The following is a 25954-nucleotide window of genomic DNA, read 5'->3' as shown; positions in this document are numbered from 1 at the left end:
TGCCCCCGGTACGTGTCTCGAGCTCGCAGGTGACAAACGACAACCTCTTCTTCTTCCTCTCCTCCTTGTTGGGTAGCAACGAACGCGTTGATCGTTTTGACCTCTTCGGTCAATCTTTGGTTGGCCCATCCCTAGGGGGATCTAGCCACAATCATCATTAATCTGCCATGCCGTATACACCAGCAACGAGGGACGGGACAGGGCTCGAGCAAGAGGAGCTTCGCCCCTAAAATTCTGTAATTAAGTTGTTCAATAAAGACTGTCGTCTTTAAAACTCGCCGAGCGCTCACCGAGTGATGCGGATCTCTACAGAGGTGTATAAGACAGCGCTTTACTGCAGCTGAGAAAAAAAATCATTTCATTCATTCATTCAATCAATCAATCAATCAATCAACCACAAAGGAAGCATTATGGGGTCTGTGCGCTGACTCTGAATCGTTTAGGCTTACTCTAAAGTCTACCGAAATAGGCTTCGGTAAGCCTACCAAAGTAAGCCAATCATACGTACAGAGCAGCACATGCACGCAGAGGTATATAGAAAAGCGCTTCTTAAACAGGAATGTATGCCACTTGCGCACGATATTCCGTCGTTGACGGGGCTAAACCGCCGCCTGCCATTTTTTTCTTACAACGCAGGTCGCGTGAAATGCGCGACCTATCGAAGTGTTCGATGCACGGGAACCTAAACCTAAACGTTGCGTGCACGACACCAGCCTAAGAAGGGTTTTGCGTGCAAAAGTTCGCCGAATGGCGCCAGCTCATTAGTATGCGTTGGCACTACCGACTGCCGATTGCGTCGCTGTTTCAGCATTTCCTGTAAATGCGCGAGGAAAAGTAACTTCTATTACGTATTACCTTGCACCTTTGGCTACATATCTCAGCGACTAACGTAAAATTGTGCCTTTCGGAAACGTACCATCAAATCAAAGTAGGGAAGACAAAATAAAAATTATCCACAAAAATGTCCAGAACAGCCGTACTTTGTTTGGAATTGTTGTCGCACTAATTTGGTGTACGTCATGGGTCCACGCCACCACGCACGGGGATGACTCGCGCTTGGCAGCTGTAGGCAAAAAAGACAAAATTGCGTCGGCCGGGAATCGAACACGGGCCACCCACGTGGCAGGCGAGTATTCTACCTCTGAACCACCGACGCTTTTTTTTTCTTTATTTCCTTTTTTTAACATTTTTACAAGTCTACGACGTAATAAAAAGCGCCTACCGTGTTTTGGTTGGCGGAAACTACTATAAACATCAAATTATGTCAATTCTTGAAGTGCTGGCAAGATTTCCGCGTCAGGAGTTTCCACTTTGTACAACTTACACAGATAGTTCCCTTTTTCCCTGAAACATGCGCTCACAGTTTGCGCATTGACATTCGCATGGCGCACCGCCATTCGAGAACGCCAGATACTATACAATACTAAAAGCATAATCATATCACGCGGTACATCGCCTTCATTATTTACGCTGAGGAACCTGATTCCATAGGGTGTCACCAGATACTCCTGCCTTAGGGTTCTCATCAGGACATCCCACAAGAAAATGGCATCCCAACAGTCTATAAACACATGTTCTGTAGTTTCAGGTTTTTGACAGAGAACGCACAAGTTGTTCCAAGCAACAAAAAGACCTCGCTCTTCCATCCATGTTTTCACAGGTAGTGTGTTGGTGTGCAATTTAAAAAAGAACGTTTTCACAGAGGCTGGGATTCACCCATAGCTTTCACCCTCATCGTGTCCTCGGCCTGCAGAGTACACTGCTCGGTACAGAGGTACAGGAAAGAAAATTTCTTTCAGCTCTTTTTTCAAACCCTTTCTGGAAACATTTGAGAGATAATCCAAAGAAAACCGCACCGAAAGGAATCTAACTGCGTCAACTACTTCTTTCAGATATCCTCTAATTGTAGGTCATTCCTCGTTGCACGAAGAAACGATGGACTAAAGCATTGGCAAGTGCAACTTGGAAAAAACCATTTCTCTTCGGATTTCGCAAGGACTAGTATATATATATATATATATATATATATATATATATATATTTATATATATATATATATATATATATATATATATATATATATATATATATATATATATATATATATATATATATATATATATATATATATATATAAGCGTGGATGCGCATTCCGCTACTGCACGCAGCTTACTTCTGTGATAAAGATTTTAAGCGAATCTGCTGGCACGTAATAGAGTAAGCAGGATGCACTTCACGCAAATGACACGTTTCTATTTTTAACAAAAAAGTAATAAGCCATTGCACTCTCTGAATGCGGATGGCGAGGGAAGCTGAGGTAAAACAGAATTTTGATCAGAGGTACGAACTCTTGACGGAACTGGTGCTGCAACTAGCCGTTTCTCAACTTAAATTGATCTTGGTAGATGGTGTGCGGTACACGTATTCAATCGCGCTGGACAGCCAAGGCACAGATTCTTCCCAAGTCACGCACACTTGCAAATCTTCAGCGTCCCCGGCTTCCGAAAGTCCGAAATATACGCGGCCTCCGCACTACGACGACATAAGGGAAATTCAAAATGGAGAAAGGCTATTTGTCGAGTTAGTGCGGAGCCAGATAAAAAACAAGAAAGCAAGTAAGCAAACAACACATACAGACAGACCGACAGACAGACATGGAGACGGACAAGGAGGTGGACAGGGAGACGGACACGAAGGCCTTGCGCTTTGGAAGCCTCCCGCTATTGTACCGAATTCGGGAGCTGCGTTTCTGCACACCTAGACTTGTTGACAGACAGGAAAAATCCACGAAACCCGAGCTATTTACAGTGCCGCAGTAAAATGTAATTGAAACAAAGCGAACTGTACACCCCAGGACTTTGTGACGAAGCATGCTTTGCAAATCGCGGCCGATCATCGGCACATCTCATCCGCCACGCAAGAACCAGTCTTTTTGTTATACTAATAAAGCTGCATGTTCAGTCGGATGCCAATCAATCTCCTTTAGGCAGACAGACAGACAGACAGACAGACAGACAGACAGACAGACAGACAGACAGACAGACAGAAAGACAGACAGACAGAAAGACAGACAGACAGACAGACAGACAGACAGACAGACAGACAGACAGACAGACAGACAGACAGACAGACAGACAGACAGAGCGAGAGAGAGAGAGAAACTGCCTTCAATGACACTGACGAGGTTAGCCTGGTATAGTCGCCTGAGTTGCTGCGACAGAAGATTCGAAAAGAATAAAGAAAAAGGAACCTCGTTTATTAGATTTACTGCTTTAATGAGGTGGTCTGACGATTGCTTCTCAGCGCCCATATCTTAGCAGCTCACGTGCGTTCCCTTATAACTAGCCGATTTGTCCTACTTTTACAAGCATTCCTACGTGGTAGCCGCGCGATCGAATGCATCGAAGGATAATTATTACGCCATGCACAGACAATACGACGAAAACTGACGCACGAAGGCAGATTATTTTTCGATCAAAGAAAGAGCGGTGACGCCTGGAAATTGCAAGGGTACCGTAACAATTTCTTGACGAGCAACGCACGTGTCTTGCTACAAAGAAGAAAATCGGGCACGCATTGAGGTTTCGTGTAAGTGGAGATGTTTTTGCAGAGCTCGAAAGGTGTCTACCAAGTCGGTTGAAATTGGCCGCCGCTGTCACGCATTGCCGAAAGCAGTTAAAAGCGGCCGTAAGCGTTTCAGGCAGTATGCGTCGCGCGCGTGAGTGTGACGTTATTTCGTCGGAACATTTCACTCTCGGCTTTTTCCAGCGAAGGTGCTACTGTCACTTTCCCGGAACTTTACCGTGCGTCGTCGCTGCCATCATGATGATTATGATGATTATGACTACTATAATGATGGTGATGATGATGATAACTATGGTTATGATTATGATACCCTCAAATATTTTTAGCGCGTACCCATGAGGGGGGATCGGTCAGGGCTGAATCACTTCGTTAGGACTTCAAAATATGCTTATTTATTTTAGGAGAGAAAGTGGCCGTAAAATGAGAGCTTGCTATGATTAAAACCCCATTTACCCATTAGTTATTATCCTGCACCAATTCAATCGACCTGAGGCAGAAAGGTGAGCTTTAATACAATTAAGACAATTAACTCGTTGAATTAAGACAGAAATAATGGTTAGCAGTCAAGAAAACCTCGGAAAGCAAAGAGAGAATGCGGTAGGTCATAAAAACAGATGAAGCATTTTTTGGTACAGAAAGAAAGTGGTGAAAAAATGCCCTCCGGGTGTTTCCCCACCACTTTCTCGGGTATTTATGTAAAGGTATTTTTGTTTCCTGCACTTGGGGGTGGTAGCGAGCGCCACTCGGACTACTCGGGGTGAAGGGGACCTTCTTTTTAACCCCCGGGCCGTGACTCGAGTGTCTACGACATGTCGAGAGTGGTCGACCAGCGTTGAACCCTCTTAAGCTGCGTTTGGCACCAAGACTGCCAGAACAGAGGCCCTCGCTATGCATGTAGCGAATCAGAATAAGAAATGAGGGGCTCGTTGAAAATAAGATAGAAAATAAGGGTTGGCAGTCAAGAAAACCTCGAAAAGCAAATGGGAGGTTGTGGTGGGTCATAGAAACAGATGAAGAATTTTTTGAGTCAGAAAGAATGAATGAATAAAACAAATCTTTATTAAAACAACAGGTGCAGTTTTTAGGGCAAAGTGGTGAAAAAATTCCCGCCGGATGGGATCCGAACCCCCGACCTCCAGAATACCGGTCTGGTGAGATAACCACTACGCTACCGGCGGGGCTGTTTCCCCACCACTTTCTCGGGTATTTATGTTAAGGTATTTTTGTTTCCTGCACTTGGGGGTCGTAGCCAGCGCCACTCGGACTACTCGGGGTGAAGGGGACCTTCTTTTTGACCCCCGGGCCATGACTCGAGTGTCTACAACATGTAGAGAGTGGTCGACCAGCGTTAAACCCTCTTAAGCTACCTTTAGCACCAAGACTGCCAGAACAAAGGCTCAATAAACGCTCAATATAAACGCTCAATTGGGTCCTTCCATCCAAAGCAGTTGTCTAGCTGCCGAGAAGCAGCGACAGGTGAGAAAAAAAAATCCCGGACCATCCCAACTAACATGAAACCAGGTGAGCGGCGAAGCATGCAGTGTGTAAGTGTATTCTTGGCGCCTTGGCGTTTTCGCCAACGGAGAATAAACCGTTGAGGGGTAGAGGTATACAGCTTTGCTGTAAAAGTCTCTTGCCTTTGAGAGAGAGAGAGAGAGAGAGAGAGAGAGAGAGAGAGAGAGAGAGAGAGAGAGAGAGAGAGAGAGAGAGAGAGAGAGAGAGAGAACGCCTTTAAAGAAAGCTGAAGAGGTCAGCCCCACTAACGGTAGGGCTTGCTACTCTAGATGGGGTGAATACAGTGAAGTAACAGCGAAAAGTAGAGAGAAAAAGAAAAAGAAAGGGGGTGGGAGAGGGAGAGGGGATATGCACACATATACAAAATTTACATTCTCAGAGGGTTCCCAGAACCTCTTCTAGCCCTGCTCCGCAAGAAAATTAATCAGTGTTTGTGTACCCAGCACTGCCTCATCACGATTTCGCCAGGGTCCAAGGAAGTGTGAGGGTTCTAGAGAACCTCCACGTCGTAGTCGCACAAGTGCCTTCGATGGTGTTGCCCGCTGACTGGCATATCGCGAGCAGTGGCTTAAAATGTGCCTGATGTTGTCGGTAGTACAGCACACTGTGCACAATGGCGACTCTACCCAGCCAAGCTTAAACAAGAAGCTTCGGGTGTATGCAACGTTAAGTCGCAACTTGTCTTTGAAGCCCGAAGCTCTCTAGCGCGAGGCGTAAATGAGTGCCCCGGTGTTTTTTAGTACACGTTACGTTCCAGCGCGAGGCGTAAACGAGTTTCCCGGTGTTTTATTACCGTGACTACATGAGACGATCGACGACTAGGACGACGACGACGGCGATCGGATACCCCAACAGGCCCAGCCCCTTCGGGGCTTCGCCCTTAAAATGTTCTATTGGTTGTGGGACCTGGAACCGCACACATAGCTCCGTAGGGGAAAGCCTTGTTTTAAACAGATAGTCGTGGCCATCGTCAACAGAAAAATACAATTGAAAACCCAGCCTCCTCAACTTCTCACACCTCCTAATGTTAACGAAGGGAGAATGAACACGCGATGTCACAACTTGAAGTGGTCATGAAGACATAATAAAACTTCGGTTCAATAAAAAGTCCGCTCTGTCCCGGTAACCGTGAATTTAACTTACCGCAGAGTTCATTTTATCCATTTTTTCTAATGTTTTAAGGAAAACAGACGTAGCCGTGGTGGCTCACCACGCACTTCCTGACTGAGTCCTTATGACGTCACCGAGTCTTGTTTGTGTGATTGACATCCGCCGACCCACGCCACCCACGTGACTGGGCGATTGTAGTCGGTCCTCTAGTTCCGTTTCAAAGTATCACTTGAAAGCTGACGTGCAGTTAGCATACACCGATGACAACGCTTTTACTGCTGACCCCCATGCCGTTACCGATGCCATCGCGTTAAGCGAAATGTAAACGTATTTCAATATTTCAATATCTTTCGCATTTTTTTGGTTAAAAAAGCGTCTTTGGTGGCGGAAACGTAGCTCAGTGAACTGCCAACGGCTACTTGGTTCAAATTGAACAAAGCTTTATTGTCTCTTGATCGCCCCTTTAGGAAAGGAAGCTGTTATGGCTTGCCCGAAGGAACACTACCTGGGTGGGGAGCTAGCAGGACGCCCACGACGCCATCCTACGTATAGTGCACGCGTCGTAAATCCATCACCCCCCCCCCCTTTAGTCGTAAGGAAGCGGGTGACGCAGAATTGGCCCCTCATAGAGAGAGAGAGAGAGAGACTTATTGAGCAAAAAAGAAATCGATGCACCTTGCGCTACTGGTGCAAGGCTGGAGAAACAGCAGAGCTGGCGACCCCTCTCCATCCGTCGGAGGCCCCGCTGTTTCACCTCACATGGATTTCTGAACTTGCCGCTGAAAGTTCTCCATGACTGGCAGGCCTGGATCTATCATTTTGTCCGCAGCCTTTCCCATATCTCCCAAAGTGTACCGCGTTAGGACGCGCTCGACCCGGCGCCAACCGGCGACGCGAACTCGGCGTCTGTAGCGCGAGCTGTCCTGTGCGCCCCACTTCAGGCGTGGACGCACGTAAACCGTTTTAAGTGCGAATGCACTTCTTAAGCGAGCCTGAATCGTCCGCCGCCGTAGTCCGCATAGCAACAGCTGCGGGTGCGCGCGCTCCTCGTCTTCCTCCTCGTCTTCCCTAGCAACGGGGGGAGATGGGCGCGTGCTACTCTCCTCCTCCTCTCTCCGCTCAGTGACTGCGGGTGTTGGGCGCCTCCTCTCCCCTCCAAAATCACGATATCCACCGTAATCGCGCAATCCACAACCGTGCATTCGCACTTACACACTCTCCCCCTCGGGGAAGTGCGAGGGAATTTTTTTCTCAGTATTTTTTTGCGAGCTCTTCACGAGGCGCAAGCCCACGCGCAAGCCTGGACGTCGCCGGGCGCTCCTCTAGAGGTACACGCTCACGTGCGCTCGGTTTTCTCTTGAACACTTTTTGTGAACCCCACTGGACGAAGCTCAATCTCAAATATATATGTGCTGTTAAAATTTTCGGGGTGGCTTCCTAGTGCGGAAGTCCACGGGTATTACTGTCGCTGGCTGCTCCTTTAACCAATATAGTCTGTGTTCGCCGAGGCGCGGGCTGGACTACACGCTGTACCCCTTCTCGCGGGGAGGGCTGGGAACGGAGGGAAGGTCGGGGTTTCGGTCGCACTCCCAGACGATGTGAAACCGTGTGCATAAATTGCCGGATACCGTACACTCTGGGGAGTATTGTGTAGGGAATACATGATTTAGTCGTACGGAGTTTGGGAACGGGTTTGTATGAATTTGTTTTAACGTGTCTTCCTGCATATTTACAAAGTAGGTTGAGCGCTTAAAGAGAAGGGAGACCCTTGGCTCCCAATTTTAAGAGGGTAAGAGAAATGACATTACCATCGCTGTGATTTTGACGTTTGGATCGCTGCGATTCTGCTGTTCTGTTTAATTCTTTTTTGTTAAATATCCCAGATTCCGTGGCTACATTTTAAAAAGAGAGAAAAAAAAGGTCAGCGTGTAGTAGTAGGAGTTGTGAAAGGCGCTATCCAAAACTTGCAAAACTAAAAGGGGGCTAATGTGATGCACATTGCGCGGATAATGTCGCTCAGCTAGCAAAGGTCGTCTGTGCAGAGAGCGTTACGTAAGGCCAGCATAACGTTGCCACAATTTGATTTTTTTTTTCGTGCGCGGTTACACGCTTAGTCTGCTCACGCGCTTACCTCGCTGTCGTTGCCTCGCCGTCGTTACAGCGTACCTATCTGCAAGTCTACGTTAGGAAAGCTCGGGTGTCTGGAAATGCACCTTTCTCAAGAAAACCACTCCGTACGCACTATCTTTTTAGAAGGTCAAGTAGTCACTGGTGGTAGTGCGTGCTTGGGTGCAATAGGACGCTCTGGTTTTACTAGCGAATGCCAAGAAAACGGGGGCCTCAGGCTTGTCACGCACCACAGAACCGCAGTGATACGAAACGCCGTGTGCCCTTATCCTCGTGTATCGAAATGGCACGTATCACGGCTATCTTTGCGGAAGACTGTGTCGCCCAGATCTGTGCTTCACTTGCGGCTGGCGCGCAACCCAAGGGCAGTGTTCAACGGCGGACAGCGGACAGGGCTGTAAAAAAAAAAAAAGAAGGTTCCTATCACAAGCTTCGTCAGCCCTGGATTCCGCTTTTTGAGAAACAAAAACTAGCCGTTGACGAGTCCTTGAAATGGTTTTTCAACTTTTATCAAAATCTGAAATGCTTTTAGAGCGTATAGCCAACAAGCGCTTGATTAGGTAGCCATGAAGTGCCCAAGGCAAATCTATATTATTGCTCTGTGTCTGCCAGATAACTTACAAACTCAGAAGATTTTTTTTTTTTACGGTTTCTAATGCGGCTTGACGATGTCACTCAAGCCGCATCGGCGCTATTGGCTGCCTCCCTGTCAGTCGCAGCAGAAAACGCATTCAGCAGAAATGCTAAAAGGACATCTCAGCAGAAGCAAGGCGGGCACAGAAGGACGTAGCTGATATCCCCTGCGATGAGCGATTCGCGCAATGTCGCTCTGTCCTGGCAATAACTGTATTGCTACGCGGCGCCAGGACAGCTGACACGAACCGTGGTAGATGATGAAGCCATGTATTTACAATGTCGATCTATGTACGTAAAACGGCCATAACAGCCCCGGCCAAGGTGGTGCTGCCCACTCTTTCGTCGTTGTTGTTGGTGGGTCCACATGGCGCTACGCGACACTTCGCACATTTCGTGATATACCGTAAATACCCGGTTCTAACGCGCCCCCGATTCTAACACGCACCCGATTTTCCTGGCAAAAAAAAAAACGAAAAATCTTGCACCTCCAATTGTAACACGCACGTAACTTTGTGACCAAGAAAAACGAGTGCGAGAGAAACGGGTGATTTATTTCCTACGTAATCTCACTCATCCCACTCCTCGTCGCTCTCCGCTGACCACAACATCTCGTACTCGGTGCCGTCAAGCGCGTTCGCGATGCCACACTTCTGAACGAACGTTCAACCATGGTCGATGGCATCGTGGCCTACGCCTCGCAAGCCCATCCCGCGAGCTTCTCCAGAAGCGCACGCTTCAGCCGACCACTCGTATTGAACGCGAGAGAGCCGCTTCTGCCATTGCTGTTATCAAACGCGCAAGTGGAACAATTTGACGATTTGTGTGAACGCCGATAGAAAAGCCCAGGCGCCTATGCTTCATGCGTCCGAAGAATTGTTGCTAAAAACTTTGGTGCCATCTTGAGATGGCGATGGCGATGGGTGGGACGAAATTTCCGCGGTTGCAGCAATTTTGGTTTCGTATCCGATTCTAACGCGCGTGCGATTTTTCGACCTATTTTCCCGGAAAAAAGTGCGCGTTAGAATCGGGTAATTACGGTAGCCCCCCAGCTCAAAGCGACCGCCCAGGTCGAAGCCGCAATAGAGTGACGAGTGCGATGAAGTTGGACGATGTGATGACCATCACCCGTGCCTGCCGCAACGGGTGATGCTGATGTCGTTGGTGATGCTTGGTCCCGCAACAACGATGTTGTCAAGGTTAGCGATGAAATACACTCTAAGAAAAAATTAGCAGTGGCTTAGCTCGGCTATGCCAGGATATACGTAGCGTGAGCTAAGGTTCAGCTGGTTATTCTTAGGTTTTCTGGTTGTCTAGGATTAGCTGATTATCATGCTTACTGCTGCTAAAACGATTTCCAATCCAGTCCAGTCCAGTCACTGTTCCTCGCGCATGAGCAGCACGGCTCTCCAGGAGCCACGCGAAACGGCTATCAAGCGGCTCCAGAGCAGTGGCAGACTTGGCTACTGCGCAACGCAGCCGACAGCTGGGCACGCGCCGGCGCCAGTGCGTCTGCCGCGGCTATGACGTTACTCCTCTGGAATGCGCAGACTGGCGAATGTGGAGACCTAATTCTCTACACACACGAACTGCAATTGGATTGCATTTCCAATAAAATCCAATTCAATCCAATCCAATCCAATCCAAGCCAAGCCAAGCCAAGCCAATCTCATGCTCTTCGCGCTTGCGCAGTACGGCCCTTCACGGCCCACGAGAAACTGCTCAACCTCGGCCAGTGTAGCGTACGCTACAAAAAGGGTGTGGTAGTTTCTCCCTAAAAAAACTAACTGCGATGTATCATATGTTCCTCCCCAAAAGTAGAAACGTTGTGCCTTTAGCGGAGGGAGCAACGTTGCTCCCTTCAACAAAAATGGCCGCCGGTAAACAAACCCGCTCAGTGCGGCGCTCGTGTTTGCTTCTTATTATGCATATCTCATCGCCACCAGGCTACGCGTATAGTAAGCACCGCCTAAGGGGTTTGTGCATGCTGCTATGAGCGTGTTTGAATACCTTGAGGGGCATTTTCGGGCACTACGAGGATTGTTGCGGCAAAAAGCATTTGTTTATTTAAAAAAAAAACGATCGTTCATAGATTGTGCTGTCAATTGATTGTTCAACACCAGAGCCTAACGGAAGCTCCAATATTCTTGCTCTAAAATAGCCTTACAAAAAAAAAAGCACGGTTCAGCCCGAAGAGGCTTTTTCGGAGGCATATGCAATTCATAGATGTATGCATTTACACGCACCACTCTGTGTAAGGATACGCCATAACCTCAACGTCAGGAACACACTACATGCACATGCACAACTGCACACCACAACACAAACGACAGAAACGCAAACAAAAGCTTTTTTTTATTGCCTTCTTTGACAGGATGACAAAACAGACACATGTAACTGATAATATGTACACTCAATACTCAATACAAACACTAGAACTGCAGCCCTTCTTGGGCAAGCGGGGTGATTTCAATATTCTTTCATTACCAACAATGCTTCAATTCTGGGTAGCCACTCTGTTTTAGAGGGATGAAGTTTCTGTATCTGCACAAAAGAACCTATTGACTCTTTGAAGTAGTGTCTGATGAGCCTGGCATCTGGGTCGGAGTAGCGTACCGCCATACTGTTTCTCCAGATGCTATGTAGTCCATACAGCATAATTGTGTCAAGCGGCACACGGTACTCATTTTCAACGTTCAAAAACTTAATACCGTAAGCATCAACAAACGCCGTATCACAATTAAACACTCGCCTCGACTGCACTTCATGTATATATAGCCGTCGTTTGTCAGATGCGGAAGGCGGGTTGAGGTGTGCCACTCATTGCATGTTTATGAAGCTGTACATTCATATTTATAAAATACAAAATTGGCCAACATTAGGACGTTAACGATCGCACGTATCTTCTTCTTTATATGTTAGTTACAAAGAGAACAGAAAACTGGAACTCATTGCTACAAGTGGGCGAGGACCGCGCCCGCGGTGGCTGCCTCGGGTGATTGACGCGTTTCTCCCTGAGGTACGGTCGTGCGTCACGCAGCGCCGGTGGCGGTTGTTTTGAATCGCTGAGAGCGGACAAGACGTCTCCGCCGGCCGGAATAGGCTTAGTATAGCGGGCGATATGCGATGAGCGCCGCTATTAGGGGCGCGTGCAGCAGTATGTGGTGAAATATTTGCGCTCAAAATTCGCTTACTTCATGCATGTGGCACTTAGTTTACGTAAAAAAACACCGTGGCGAGCGGTGGCGAGTGGTTGATGCCGCTGGCTGGCGCTTGTTCGGCACCGCTGAGCAGCCATGTTTCTCGCCATGGAGGGTGAGAGGGAGCGGTTCGTGGAGGAGGTGGAGGAACAACGCTGCTCCTCGCCCGATACCCGTGCGGCTGAGGGAGTAAGCAGTTGGTCAGAGGGTCGAACTGCGTGGTTCAAGGGACGAACAGTGAAAGTTGCTCCCTTTTCTGCTATTTTTTCTTAGAGTATGTCTAAGGTAGTCAGAACCATGTCGGATGAGAGAGCTGAGGGCTGTGGACATCTTTCGAAGTGCTTCAAAGTGTCTTCCGCCGAGGAAAGAGTGAAACCGTTCATCCGCAGCGCTGCCAACAAACGCTTTCACTATTTCCTTCATCCCATTGGCTGAGAACACAGCATTCCATCTCACAAGTCTCATCCCATTGGCTGCGACTCGTCACGTGGCCGCAATCACGCGCATGCCTTCTGTATACGTGCCAGCCTGACGTCACCATTGGCTGCGACGCGTTATGCGGCTGGGGCTGCGGATATGCAGTGGCCTGACGTTTTCATGAGGAATGTGACGGCCCCATGGTAGGCGTAACAAACCTTACGTTGAGCAGCTCTAACGTCATCGTCTGGTATACCCGAAGCTTGCCGTGCAGTGAGTTTGACGTTGGTAAGCACGCCGTTAGGCTCAACGTTAAACGAACTTTAAGGCTGAACATCCGCCCCTCAACATACCCACTCAGATGGATTGGCCAGTGACGCGAATCTCACGGCCGATTACCGATTATCATCAGCTGTGGAGTAGATGCCTCCAAACAAGACAAGAAATGGTTAACATTGTTGAAGTTGGAGCAGAAAGCTTGTATTTCTAGCATGATTCTCGGAGCCTCCATTCTTTCGAGATCAATCTTCCACAAGTGCATGTTGCATAAATGATAGTGAGCCAGAGGATTCTGGGCAAATCCCCCACAAATAAACTCGGATGACGGGACATTCTGTTTCCAAGACTGTGCAGGTCGGGCACTTCCCGTCATACCTAGCGCCGTCTGGGGGTTAGCTTTGAACACTGCGGCAAACTTCGTGATCAACTGCTAAAATGAGCTGGCTATTCGCTCTGTAGGCTCGATGGTTGCGTACCTGATGCGCTTACATAGTGGGTTCGAGACCCAACAGTTCGAACTTTTTATTTTAGGTGTTTTCTTACAGGAAATCCACCTTTAGATAAGTTCTGTACATTCTTTTCCTGTATACGGGCGGTTTCGCACCCTTCAGCTCATTTTTGGCTCGGACAGAAGCTTACGACCCCGTTTAATTAAAGTTTTGCATCGTACCGGAAGTTCCCGGCCTGCACGCACCTGGAAACGAAATGTCGCGCACACATAAGGGGGTGTGAGGCAGAGGCTGAGTTTTGTGTGTGTGCGTAGGGGGGAGAGGTGTTGAGGGAACGCTTCCACCAGTTATAGAGGCCATGAACCCAAAATGAAAATTTGTTTTATTCAAAAGAATGTGTGTTTTATAGTGCCCACAGCGCTTGTCCGGCAGTAAACGATGCTGTGTTCACAGGATAATTGCACAATTTAAGACAAAATTTCAATTCTCCCGCTAAATCGTCTGTTCCGTGACGTCAGCGATGAAGTATCAAGGGCAGGTGTTTCAAAGAAATATTTCAATTACCCGTCCTGCAGCCAGTTTTCAAAACTGCCCTGCGGCCAGTTTTTAAAAAACTATGCTGACTAAGGCTCAGCAGACGGCGAACTGTTTTTTGTTGCTTCGTTTACCGTCCATCCTCTAGATTGCGCCACAATGCGGCTCAGGCCCACTGCCAGCACTCGCTTTGTTTATGACCGGATTTGCACCTGGGTTATTTTTGTTAATGTTGATAGTAATCGTTCCGTGAAACATTGGGTATGCTCGACAAACATGGCGACGTAAAACAATGTCGCTTAATTACGCCAAACGGCCAGTGTCGTGTGAGACAACCCCACAAGGCCGGACTGCTGTGCAGCTATAACTAGCATTGTGCGTGCAGGAGGCACTGGTGCTTCTAAGCTTACGTGTTTGTTCCTAACTTCCATTGTTTACCCCACCATTCTTACAACTGTAAAAAGAACTTTCAATAAATTAAGCCAAAAAGCTTGTCCTGCAAACTTGTAAGCCCAGCCTAGCCTTGCGTTTGCTTTTGCTGGCCTCAGCCGATCGCACAGCTGCCCATAATACGTCCCAGGTCACAGGTCACAGGTTAGCTCGTGGTTCACGTGACCATTCTCTTTTTTCCTAATTAAATAGCTTATTTGAGTGAAGTTTGTGTTGGAAGTGGTGTCAGTGTTGTTCTAACGAGGCAATCTTCTGAATGAACCAAACTTGCATTTTGCTGTCATGGCCACTTTCCCGTTGCGTTCTCTCTTATGCGCAGGTGTTCATGAGGAGTGGGCTCATGCGCAGTGGGCTCGACACCGCGATGGCTCAGTGGCTAAGGCGTTTTGCTGCTGAGCCCTGAGACGCGGGTTCGATTCCCTGCCGCGGCGGCCGCTTTGCTGATGGAGGCGAAAAGCAAAAACGCCTGTGCGCTCGAGATTTCGGCGCACGTAAAAGATATCCAGGGGGTCAAAATCACTCAGAAGCCCTCCACTACGGCGCGCCTCATAGCCTGTGTAGTGTCGGCGCGTTAAACCTCATAACCAACCCATAAGATCAGTGGGTTAGAACATGTGCGGACTCCTTGTTTTTTCAGGGAAGCTGGCGCTCCCCCTGTGCTCACTGATGCCCCAGCCAGTGAAAACGTCACATAACTTACGTTTTGGTCACAGCGGTGGTGCGTATCTGTAAAACAATATGAAGCACAACAGTCTTTCTTTGGGTCCCTAAACGCTGAAATTTGGTCCATCCGTCCATCTGTACGTCGATGCAACCACGCCCAGCCAAAAAACAGGTGAAATAATGCTTGAATAGGAACCATATATAGCCAAGACCATTCAAGACTGCTAAAACTGCTGTCGTGGCTCATATATACATGCCTGCATTATTCAGGGCAAAGGAGGCCTCAGGCGTATTCCAGACAAAATTTAAGCATTCAAATTAAAAGATCAGCATTCGTTTAATTAAGAATTTATGTGAATCCGTTTTGCGACAACACATAAAAAACAAGGCGTTAAAAATAGTGGCGAAGAGATACAAGATAAAAGCAAACACCAAAACAAAACATGTCGTATTGAACTCCTTAACTAAAGCGCAACCAAAAAAATGGCTCCAATCTACGCTTTGAAGGTGGTTGCAAAGGAAAGCTGTAAACGACAACACTGATAACAAGTGCCCATGCGACGTCACTTGAATTCACGCACGTGGCTCTACAAAGAATGAAACCAGAGATTCTGCCAGCCTTTACTTGGGATTCGCGGGTTCTGCGTACCGAACGCAGCAACGTCGGTAACGGCAGGGCTAGAGCGGCGGACGCCGCCGCTGTAGCCCGGCCGTGCGTCATCAGAAAGAAAACGGAAAGGAGCGTCTTTGGAAGGGTGAGGTAGGGGAACCTGGCCATCCTGATGTTCTAGCTCGAGGCTACACCCTTTTCTGATGGAGGCGAAAGCAAAAACGCCCGTGTGTACGAGATTTCGGCGCACGTTAAAGATCCCCAGGTGGTCAAAATTAATCCGGAGCCCTCCACTACGGCGCGCCTCATCGCCTGCGTTGCGTCGGCGCGTTAAAGCCTACAATCAATAAATCAATCGTGGCTACACCACCGCGCAACACAAGCGTAGACACCGAAACGATTCGGCTTGTGAGCTAAGTGATTCCCATTTATACTGATTTAAAATAGTTAGTTTAGTAAGTTTGGGAATTGTGAGAAAGCTGAGGGAACTTTTATAACCGCTATTTATCAGAATCAGCTGCTCCTTTCGCCTTTTGTAATACCTATTAAAACACAGCCGACCTGGTATTCACCAATTTAGAAAACGCGGTCCTATTTGTGGCAAGCAGTGCGCAGAAGGTAGCGTTTCTCCAGCGGCCAGATATCTGTAAGTGGTCTCTACATTATGTTTTCACGCCCTGCAAACCAATCCTTAGGGTATTTTTCCCGTACGCCCACTTAATTCCGTCGGGTCCGAGTTAGCCAGGAGGTGCTGACGAACGAGTTAATCAAGCCATGCGAAGGAAGCGCGCAATGGACGCGAAGCTTCGCCAAAACAGGCCCAGAACAACCGTCTCTAAAGCAGACGATAAAGCCGCTGAATGTGTTCCACCCACCGACCGACGTTCCCGCCGATGTGAGCAGGCTCCGGCGCGCGAGGAACGCTCAGTAATAGCGCCCATTCGCCGCGACATCTACACTGCGCTCCGTGAGTGAGGGACACTGAGGGCCCGTCGAAGAGAGTGAAGTCGCCGCTCCTCTTTATCTTACTCCTTGGTCGCCTCCAAAAAGCTCCCTCCGCCTCCCCAGCCGCTGAATCAAAACCAGCGTCTGTCTCCCCGTTTCCACGTGTTTTTGCGTAGCTTAGTCGCTAAGAAGGCGGGCTCTCGCTCCGCTTTCTCTTCGGGCCCAGGTTCGATTCCTGGCGGCTCTAGCAGATTTTTCAGCCTGGTTGGGAGTTTCTGGTCGGGAGCCCTCATCAGGCACTCAATGTCTTTACCTCCTGCCCCGTCAGCAGGCATTGTAACACCGTCTGCTGAAAAAAATAAAGGCTTGTTATTCTTCTTGTGGCACACGCTATGACGAAACGTCGGCTGGTAAATGTAGAAAGGTTTGCTTTAAAAAGAGTCCCCAACAGATGGCGCGGGAGCAGCGCGAACGCGAGAAGGTTTGATTTACTGAGCAAACCACGATTTCCTTCCCCGTTGGAGGAGCAGAAGAGGAGGGGCAAAGCGTCAAATTGGGAAGGAGATATGTTACCAGGCAGTGGCGGCAGAAGTATACCGTCTTTCGACAACATTTGCAGCTAAACAAGCAGACACGCGGCCAGTTTACAACTTCCGCCTTACAAATACCTCTGTTGGGTGTGAGCTTGCTGTGAAACAAAATTCTTCATAGAGATATTGCACGCATGGCGGCATCACGGGAACACGTGATATCAGAACATTCTTACATGAAAGCGGCCTTCGAGCACCTATTACTCTGCAGCGCCTACTTCCGTCAAACTGTAGCAATATATATTTCGCTGTAGCAATCCGGGTTTGTAAGAGCGAGCTGGCGTACGCTTGCTTGCATGCGTACGTTCGCAAGTAAATGGCCTCGATAGAATCACGGGGTCATCATTGCGACGTCCTAAACCTGCTTCATTTAATACGCCTACTGCAGGAGGAAGCGACATTATATTCGCACACACAACAAGAGACTAACCACGGAACATCGATGGAGCGATGAGATCATCCGGCAATTTTGCAGAGTAGAATAAACAGCGTGTGACAAACAGGCATGTGCTGCAAGAGAGCGATAAACTGGAAATGCTCCCGCTTTTCCGCCTCAGGGTCGTGAGGCGTTATTGATAGTTAGTAGGAGAATGGACGACGGTGTTCCGAGACATCATTTAGCGGAAATTCAGGCATCGCAATGGGTTTCTGGGATAGCTCGATTGTCCTACACGACTTTCTCGTCTTTTCGTTTTTTCCGTGTGTCGGCTGCGTGGACGTTAGTCAACTGATTATTGTTCTTGCGAAGGTTTATACGCTCATACCGCAAGGACAATGACGCCATTCCGAAGTGCAAATTTCTAAAACTAGAAACATTGTTACGGTAGTGACACAGAAGCAGGTTCTGGCACAACTGTTTATTCCGTGCGTTGCTTCTTGTAGTGGCGAATGAAATGCGGGCACGCGTTCTATCAATTTCAAACAAAAGATGTGACGTTTTGCCCAAGATTTCTCAGGAATTCAAAAGTGTTCCTGATACGGTCTTCGGCCAAACCTTGGACGTGCGGTTGTAACCAATGCTTTTATTTTTACATTACATCCATAGGCTGGAATCGCTAGTAAAACGAAAGGACGCATGGGGTTTATATTTTTCGTTTTGCTACGTTAGAATTCTTGCTTCCCTTTTCGTCACGACAAGAATTAATGAAAGAAAATTGGCTGGTGATTACGATATTCCCTAAAGCGATATTTGGGCGGAGCACCAGTGCGCTGAGGCAGCACTCGCTCGTGGCCTGTTCTATCAACGATGATGAGCCTCTGCGTCGGCGGCGCGAAGTGCGTCTCAGGAAGGGACGGCGAACTGCGTCTTCAGCGAACGCACATCATAGTCACCCACACGCCCCCCTCACGTTTTCGCCAAGTGTCGCGCCGTCGAGCGCCTCGTGCGAGCACAGCATACCGCCCCCTCCAGTTCCCCACCGCACACTTTAGGAGAGCGCTGGCTCGCGCCGCCACGGTGAACCACCCTACCCTAACAATTTCGCGACACTCGACCTCCTTTGCTTTCTTTCATCGTTCGCTTTTTCTTCCACTCGTTGGTCCAGCCATCGTTTACTCGGTCACGACGACGGCGACGCCGCTCAGCTCCCGAACGGGCGGCAAAGGGCTGCGCCCTAAAACTGGATCGTTATTTCCGCTTGATGGAAGCGTGCGTCTCTGTCTAGGGACTACCTAGGTTTCCAGTTGTGTCCTCCGAGACGGCGTTGTCTAGCTTGTGGGGCTTTGTTGGGTCGGCGTCCGTGGATCGTCGCTCTTCGTTGCGATGTTAGGTGGGGTGGAGAGAGGCTATGGGTTGCTTGATGTAGGCGATGAGTCTTACTTGATCATCTTATAATAATGTCTTGTCCACGTATTGTAACGCAGTGTTCGAAGAGTCGTGATAGGGGTAGGAGGATACCCGTTTGCTCCTTGCCTCAGTTGGACCTGTTCATCTTTTATAAGATGTATAAGTGTGGCTTTAGATACGCTTCGCGGTTGTGCCGTAAGTCCTTCAACCTGGTGGGTTTTGGGGTAATCAGATCTATCTGGGGATGGTGCTGGTTGCGCGGGCGAATCGGTCGCGTTTGAGAAAGATGATCATTTGTCTTTTATCTCTGTTTTCCCACCTTCTCTCCTTTCCTATTTGTTACACAGCACGTTGCATTACCCATAGTCTGACAATTCCCTTTATCTTCTCATAAAGCGTGCCTGCCGTAGAGAGAGTGTGGTTGTGCACGATGCATGAGTATGCCGTGGCTGCACACATGCATATGCATGAGGGTTTGTTAAATTATTACAGAAATGAAAACTAAAAGTCAAGAATTGAAAAGGTGACAAAGGTCCCGTTATTCGCCCTTTTCTTGAGCAAGAAGAAGAGTAATGAATGTTACATAGAGAGAAGTGATTGAGGAATATGTGCACCCCAATTGCTTAACCCGCACACTCTCCTTAAGCTTTCGATTTATTTATTTATTTATTTATACACATACCTACATCGCCCTCAAGGGCATTAGTGTAGGGGGGAGGGGGAAGCAAATAGGAATACAAATACAAATACAGTTGTGAAACTGAGAGGTTGCGATTTTTTAACAGTGATTTGTACTAAAAAGGTGCGACTACAGATGTGACATAAAGATACTGTATATCAAAAAATTGCCCCCACCTCCCCGAAGGGAATCGTGAGGAAGTGCGAATGCATTTCTTGCGCCGAGAGTACACGGCGTAGTAATTCTGACATGGCCTTGAGAGGCGCCCAGCCAGCGAACGGTCTAAACTGGAGCAGAGCGAGCAGGAGACTGTAGCGAGACAGCGCGCGCGAGCCGACCCACGGAGGTCTGGCGGTTTATCGCTGCATATAAAGGGGGGTACGCCGCGCTGAGCGCGCCGAGCCAGGTGGCTGAGAGAGAAGGCGGGCGCGCGAGAGAGAGGGGTGCGCGCGCAGCTGCAGCCAGCGAGGAGAGAGGAGGAGCGAGCGAAGGGGGAGGGGGACGCGCGCAGCGGCGCACGGCAGCTGCCGGGAGAGGAGGTGGTGCGTGACGTCACGGCGCGGGTGAGGAGAGGGATGCGCGCGGCGCACACCGCCGCGCCGCGAGGGAGCGGTGAGGGCGTGGCGTCACGTGGTGAGTGACGTCACTGCGCCGTTGCTACGGACGCTCCTCTCCGCTCTGCGCCGTTGCTAGGGAGAGCAGGGCTGCGGACGCCGCCGCCGCCGGCAGTGGATGGTTTGGGGTCGCTTATAAAGTGCATCGCACTTAAAAAAAATGAAGTAACACAGAGAGAAGAAAAAAAAACTCCCACCTCCCCTCGCGGGAGCCCCTGTGTAGATGCGACGCATAGGCGGAGCGGCGAAGGGAACGCGTTTTATAGCGCGCATAACGTTGAGGGGACTGCGTAAGCTGGTCCCAGTCGATGACGACGTTGGCGTACTTGTAAAGCGGCGTGGACTCTAGGTGTTTGAGCCAAGCGTGGATGTTGCTTCGCCGGAGAACGGCACACCGGTTATATGCGCAGCGCGCCCGAAGGAGAGGAAACCGCGGAAGAGAGAATACTGCACATGCGCCGGCCCCAGCGCGTCTGCCGCGGCTATGACGCAACGTGCCGCGGCTATGACGCAACACAATCCAACACAATCCACTTTAATCCAATCCAATCCAAATCCAATCCAACCGAATCCAAGCCAAGCCAATCCAATCAAATCAAATCAAATCAAATCAAATCCAATCCAATCCAATCCAATGCCCCTCGCGAGAGAGTGTTCGTTATCGGAGAGGAGAGGAGAGGGGGTGAGCGACGGAGAGCGGCGGAGAGCGCAGCTCGCGCGGCGAGGAGAATGGCAGAGGGGTGGACAACGCCGACAACAACGACGACGACGCCGGAGGGACAAGGCGAGTGAATCAGATGCTCTGCATCTAAAAAGGCATGTACAGAAAGCAAACACCATCGCAAATTTTACAAGTGCCAGTAGACAGAACGGCATGCTATTTCTTCAGCAAAAAAGTTTGCAAACTTTTGATGAAACATGACGGGGGTGCGCAGACAATTTCCTCCGGCAAACAATTCCAATTGTGTATAGTTCTAGTAAAGAAAGCATGTTTAAGAACGTTAATCCTAGAGTTATATTCACGAATTTTTAGGCAATGATCGGTACGAGGGGATATATATATGTTGGTTGTTTTAAGTACGCTTCTTTGTTGATGCCAGTTCTTGAGTTGAATATATTAAAAAAAAGCGAGAGTCTTAGGTATTTACGTCTTACTGCGAGCAGAGGCCATCCTAATTTTTTACAAATGTCTGCTGATCTTTTAGTGAAATCATAGTCGCCTGTCACGAAGCGGGCGGCACGTGCCTGTATTCGTTCAAGTGCATCAACATTTGCCTTTATTGAGGGGTCCCAAACACTGCAACCATATTCCAAAAATTGGACGCACATTTGATACGTACAACGCCTCCTTGACCTTCGGCGGAGCCTGTCTGAAATTACGTCTTAAAAAATTGAGCACACGGCTGGCCTTGTTTGTCAAATTATGAATGTGGTAATTCCAAGATAGGTTGCCGGAGAAAGAAATTTCAAGGTACCTGTACTCAGTGGCTACAGGCAAACATGCTCCGCCCATGAAGTAGTCAACGAGTAGTGGCTGTTTTCTGTGGGTAAACCTTACTAGATTACAGTTCGACAGATTGAGGGTCATCCCCCTGGACTGACACCAAGAAAAAAGAGAGTTAAGATCATGTTGCAACAACCAAGTGTCGGCTACGGTAGTAATGTCACGATAAATGCAACAATCATCAGCGTATAGTCTAGTACGACTCGAAGTGCAATCAACAAGATCATTAATAAATATTAAAAACAGTAGTGGGCCCAAAACGGATCCCTGTGGGATGCCAGATACCACAGAAATACTCGACGAACTCACGCCTTCAAGCACAACGCACTGTTTCCTATCAGAAAGATAGGCATCCAGCCACTTCAGAAGTTCACTCGGTATATTAAGTACAGATAGTTTGCGCAGTAACAAAGAATGTGGTACGGAATCAAACGCTTTGCGGAAATCGAGAAAGATACAGTCAACCTGGGTGCCTGCGTTTACAGAAGTTGCGAGGTCATGCCCAAATTATATAAGCTGCGTGTCGCACGAGAAGCCCGCCCTAAAGCCATGTTGCATCGGGGAAAAGAAATTATTGCTTTGGAGGTGAGTCATTAGATTTGTATAGATGATATGTTCCAATGTTTTACAGCAAACGCTTGTCAGAGAGATAGGCCTGTAGTTGAAAACTTGGTTTTGTCGCCAGTTTTAAATATTGGATTCACATTTGCATTTTTCCAGTCGGTTGGCAGAGCACCCAGTCGAAGTGATGATTGGAACATGAGGGTTAAAAAGGGGGCTATAGACACTGCACAGCGCTTCAGTACAAAGTTAGATATGCCATCAGGGCCAGAGGCTGAATGCACATCTACTTCTCTAGAAGAGACACAATGCCGCCTTGGGATATTACTATATCCTGCATTTCCGTATAACCATTAAAACTTTGCGGTATAGCATTCAAGCAAGTTTTCTGAGTGAACACGGATTGCAAGTACATATTAAAGCTTTCAGCTTTACCCGTTGTATTATCGGCATTGTTAATACCTTCCATGACGTCAGGAATAGTAGCCTTGGAGTTATTTTTACTTTTAACATATTTCCACATCAATTTAGGGTTGGTTTTCAGTTTTTCGCCGAGTGAGCATAGATAAGTATCTTGCGCCTTGCGGATTTCTTTCGTCACAACTCTGCTCAACTCTTTAATCTTGGAGCGAAGCTCAGGCCGAGGCAAGTTGCAATGCTTTTTGAACAGCCTATTTTTTTTGTTTCCCTGCTGAGCCATGGCTTATCAGTGCGACGCTTCGCTGAGATTATGCGTGACGGGATGAACATTTGTGTTAAAGACAGGATCTTAGTTTTGAATAAATTCCACTGTTCGTTTATGTCTAGAGATAAACTATACAGCTGAAATTCAGGAAAAAATGCATCAAGGGCTTGTGAAAGCGAGCAGTAGTTCCCTCTTTCATAAGAGAACACTTTTCGTGGTTCTGTAGGCCGATGGTTCTTGGTGGTACAAGTTAAATTAGCGATAACAACGTCATGATCGCTAATACCGGGTATTGTGATTACAGATGATACAAGATCAGAGTCATTGCAAAAGAATAAATCAAGTAAGTTAGCACTGCTAGCACCAATTCGAGTGGGCGTTTCTACAAATTGCAGTAACGAGTGCGCATTGATCATTTCGTGAAAAGCAGAATACAAGAGAGATGCATTGCGCAGCATGGGCCTGGTGGACTGCCACTCTATGTCTGGCAAATTAAAATCACCTCCGAGAATAACATAACTCGTTTGTAAGCTCAACAACGTGTTGCTCAACTGAAACAGGGGTTGAGGGGTTCGTAAGCCAGGTGGTCTGTAAAAAGAACCTATGGCAACTGAGGCACCATTTTTCAACGATATCTTGCACCAGACAGTTTCACATGATTCGGTCTCGATGCTTATAGGCTGGCTTACTATGCTGTCGTGGACGAGGATGAAAACGCCACCACCATGGGAATTGCGATCTCTCCTGTAAACCGAATAATTAGACGGGAATACTTCGCCCTCATTTACGGTGTTGTCGAGCCAGGATTCCGTTCCAATAACTATATGCGGCTTCACAAGTTCCATTAGCGAACTGAATTCGGTAGTTTTATTCTTGAGGCTGCGGCAATTGACAGTGATGCGTACAAGGTCATGGCTACCTGATGGCCCTCTTCTAGAGGAAGCAGTGTTCTGTCGTGGCTACCGAGTACACGGAGTCACAGCGTCAGTTTCGCTGTTATAAACAAAAGTTTCTTTACCTATTTTCAGTTTATTAAACCGTAGCTTGTAATCCCCTCCCCGTTCTCGAGCAAAGTGAAGCAACTTTTGTCTTTCAAGCCTAGTCTTAGCCGAAAAGTCCTCGCTTATCGCAAACTTCGTTCCCTTTAGTTTAGCAGCCACCGTAAGCACTCGTTGTTTGTCTTTGAAAGAAAGAAACTTCACAATTAAGGGCCTCCCTTTTGTAGGCGTGAACTGACCTAATCGGTGAGCCCTTTCAATGGCGGAAGAATCAAGTGAAACACTTAGTCGCTCTGAGCAGAACGCGATAATACGGGCCTCTGCTTGGTCCCAGGTTTCCCTTACATCGTCCTGCAGGCCATAAAAAATTAAGTTATTCCGTCTTAACCTGTTTTCTTGATCATCCTGACTGCTTTCTAGTCTAGAACACGCAGAAGTAAGGCTGTCAATCTGGGAAACAAGTCGTGCTACGTCATCCTTCACCGATAAGACAGAAGACACGTTATTTTCAACATCGGTGATCTTCTCGGTTAGTGCTGATAACTTGTTTTCCAGAGCCTCTTGCTCCAGTCGAATGGAACGAATTTCTTCAAGTATATCGGACTGCCTCTCTTGCATTGCTGGTATTGTCATGATCACATTGAACATCTTGCCTAGTTGTTCTTCTGTCAGGGGGCCTGGATTCAGTTCTATATCACCGGACAACAGCAATTGTATACGTATACCATGTGCGCGAGACAAGCAGTTCACGACAAGCCAAAGAAAACCCCGAACAGCAACAATCAAACCAGAGTTGGGAACCGGCACCGACTTTTTGAACGGTCTGCCGTTCACAGAAAGATAAGTATAACCAACCTGAACAAAAAGTAGCAATGAGCAATTGGCGTCCATGTCGGCGCCAGATCCCAAAGTGAGTAGCGGCAGCAGTTGCTTATGTAGTTCTACGTCGTCCTGTAGTGTCCCAGGTTTCCAGCCAGAGTAACAGCGGCCGATAGGAGCGAGCAGCGCCGTCACAGGATGCGTTGGGTAGTTGTAGAAAAGTCCTTGATAAGCTGGACAGACACCATTTGAGGGCGTAGTCCGGTCGAAAATCGGGCACACTGTCGGTCCAGATTCACAGAAAGTCGTCAGCATCTGCGCAACCTGAACAAAAAGTAGCAATGAGCAATTGGCGTCCATGTCGGCGCCAGATCCTGTGGTGGTGAACTATGCTCGGTCCCCTGCTTTCAGTGCACCTACATGTGCTTGTAAATGCATATTAGCTCTTCGGAAGGAAGAAGAGAAAGGCGAGGGGCGTGGAAGTTCCTTCACGCCGTTCCCGCGAAAACCCTGTTTTTCTCGGGGTCATCTTATCCCATTTGCCAAAACGCCCCTTGGGGTTTCTTTCTGACGTACGTGGGCTCTTCAATTCGGAGAATCCCGTAGATCGCAGTAACTTCGTCACGACGAACCCAGCCTCCTCGGCAGCGACCACTGCCGCTGCTGACATGGCTTCTCATAATCTCAACCCCTACTTAGCGCTAGAGATGGATGTTGGCGATCCAACAGAAGACATCGACAATATAACTGGTTAGAACAATACAGACTTCATAACAGTTATGACAAAAAAGGCCAAGCGGCAAGCCTTCCGTTCAAACCCTCCGCCCGACGCCGCTATGCCTGCTGGATAGCCGCATCAACCGACGCTTTCACGAGCTCCTCTCAGCTCACTACTGGCAACCAACACAAGGACGTAGAAGCCCCTACAACCAGCAAGGCTAACCACAACACTTCAGGTATGCCAACTCAGCGAACCCGATTGCCCATCACCGTCATTTTCCGCCCCAAGAAGTCAGTCAACCTAAAGAAAATAGGCCTCATTCAAGCGCACCGAGCTATTGAGCGCCATGTCAAGATGCTCCAATAAACTATGCCGTTCAGGTGCGCCTTTTGGAACGCTCAAACCTACTCGCTGTAGACTTGGCGTCACCTCTGCTTGCTACTCATCTACTCAGTCTCACGCAACTGGAGGGGCAAGGAA

General features: G+C 48.3%; 1 protein-coding gene and 1 non-coding gene across 2 annotated transcripts in view; both read right to left on the bottom strand.

The window, feature by feature from the left end:
* Positions 1-25423, bottom strand: part of LOC144153434 (uncharacterized) — a 39099-nt gene extending 13676 nt beyond the window's left edge. Inside the window, exon 1 of the mRNA XM_077685080.1 lies at positions 25386-25423. Coding sequence (XP_077541206.1) covers positions 25386-25423 — 38 coding nt within the window. The remainder of the gene's footprint in view (positions 1-25385) is intronic.
* Trnag-gcc (transfer RNA glycine (anticodon GCC)) lies at positions 1086-1156 on the bottom strand. Its single transcript has one exon. It is a non-coding gene; the product is annotated as a tRNA-Gly (tRNA).
* Positions 25424-25954: the final 531 nt, after the last annotated feature.

This window comes from Haemaphysalis longicornis, unplaced genomic scaffold (assembly GCF_048455015.1).
Source record: "Haemaphysalis longicornis isolate Haplotype H1 unplaced genomic scaffold, Haemaphysalis longicornis Haplotype H1 scaffold_9, whole genome shotgun sequence".
Classification (NCBI taxonomy): Eukaryota; Metazoa; Arthropoda; class Arachnida; order Ixodida; family Ixodidae; genus Haemaphysalis; species Haemaphysalis longicornis.
The sequence above is the reverse complement of the archived record's forward strand: the minus strand, read 5'-3'. Positions and strand labels throughout refer to the sequence as shown.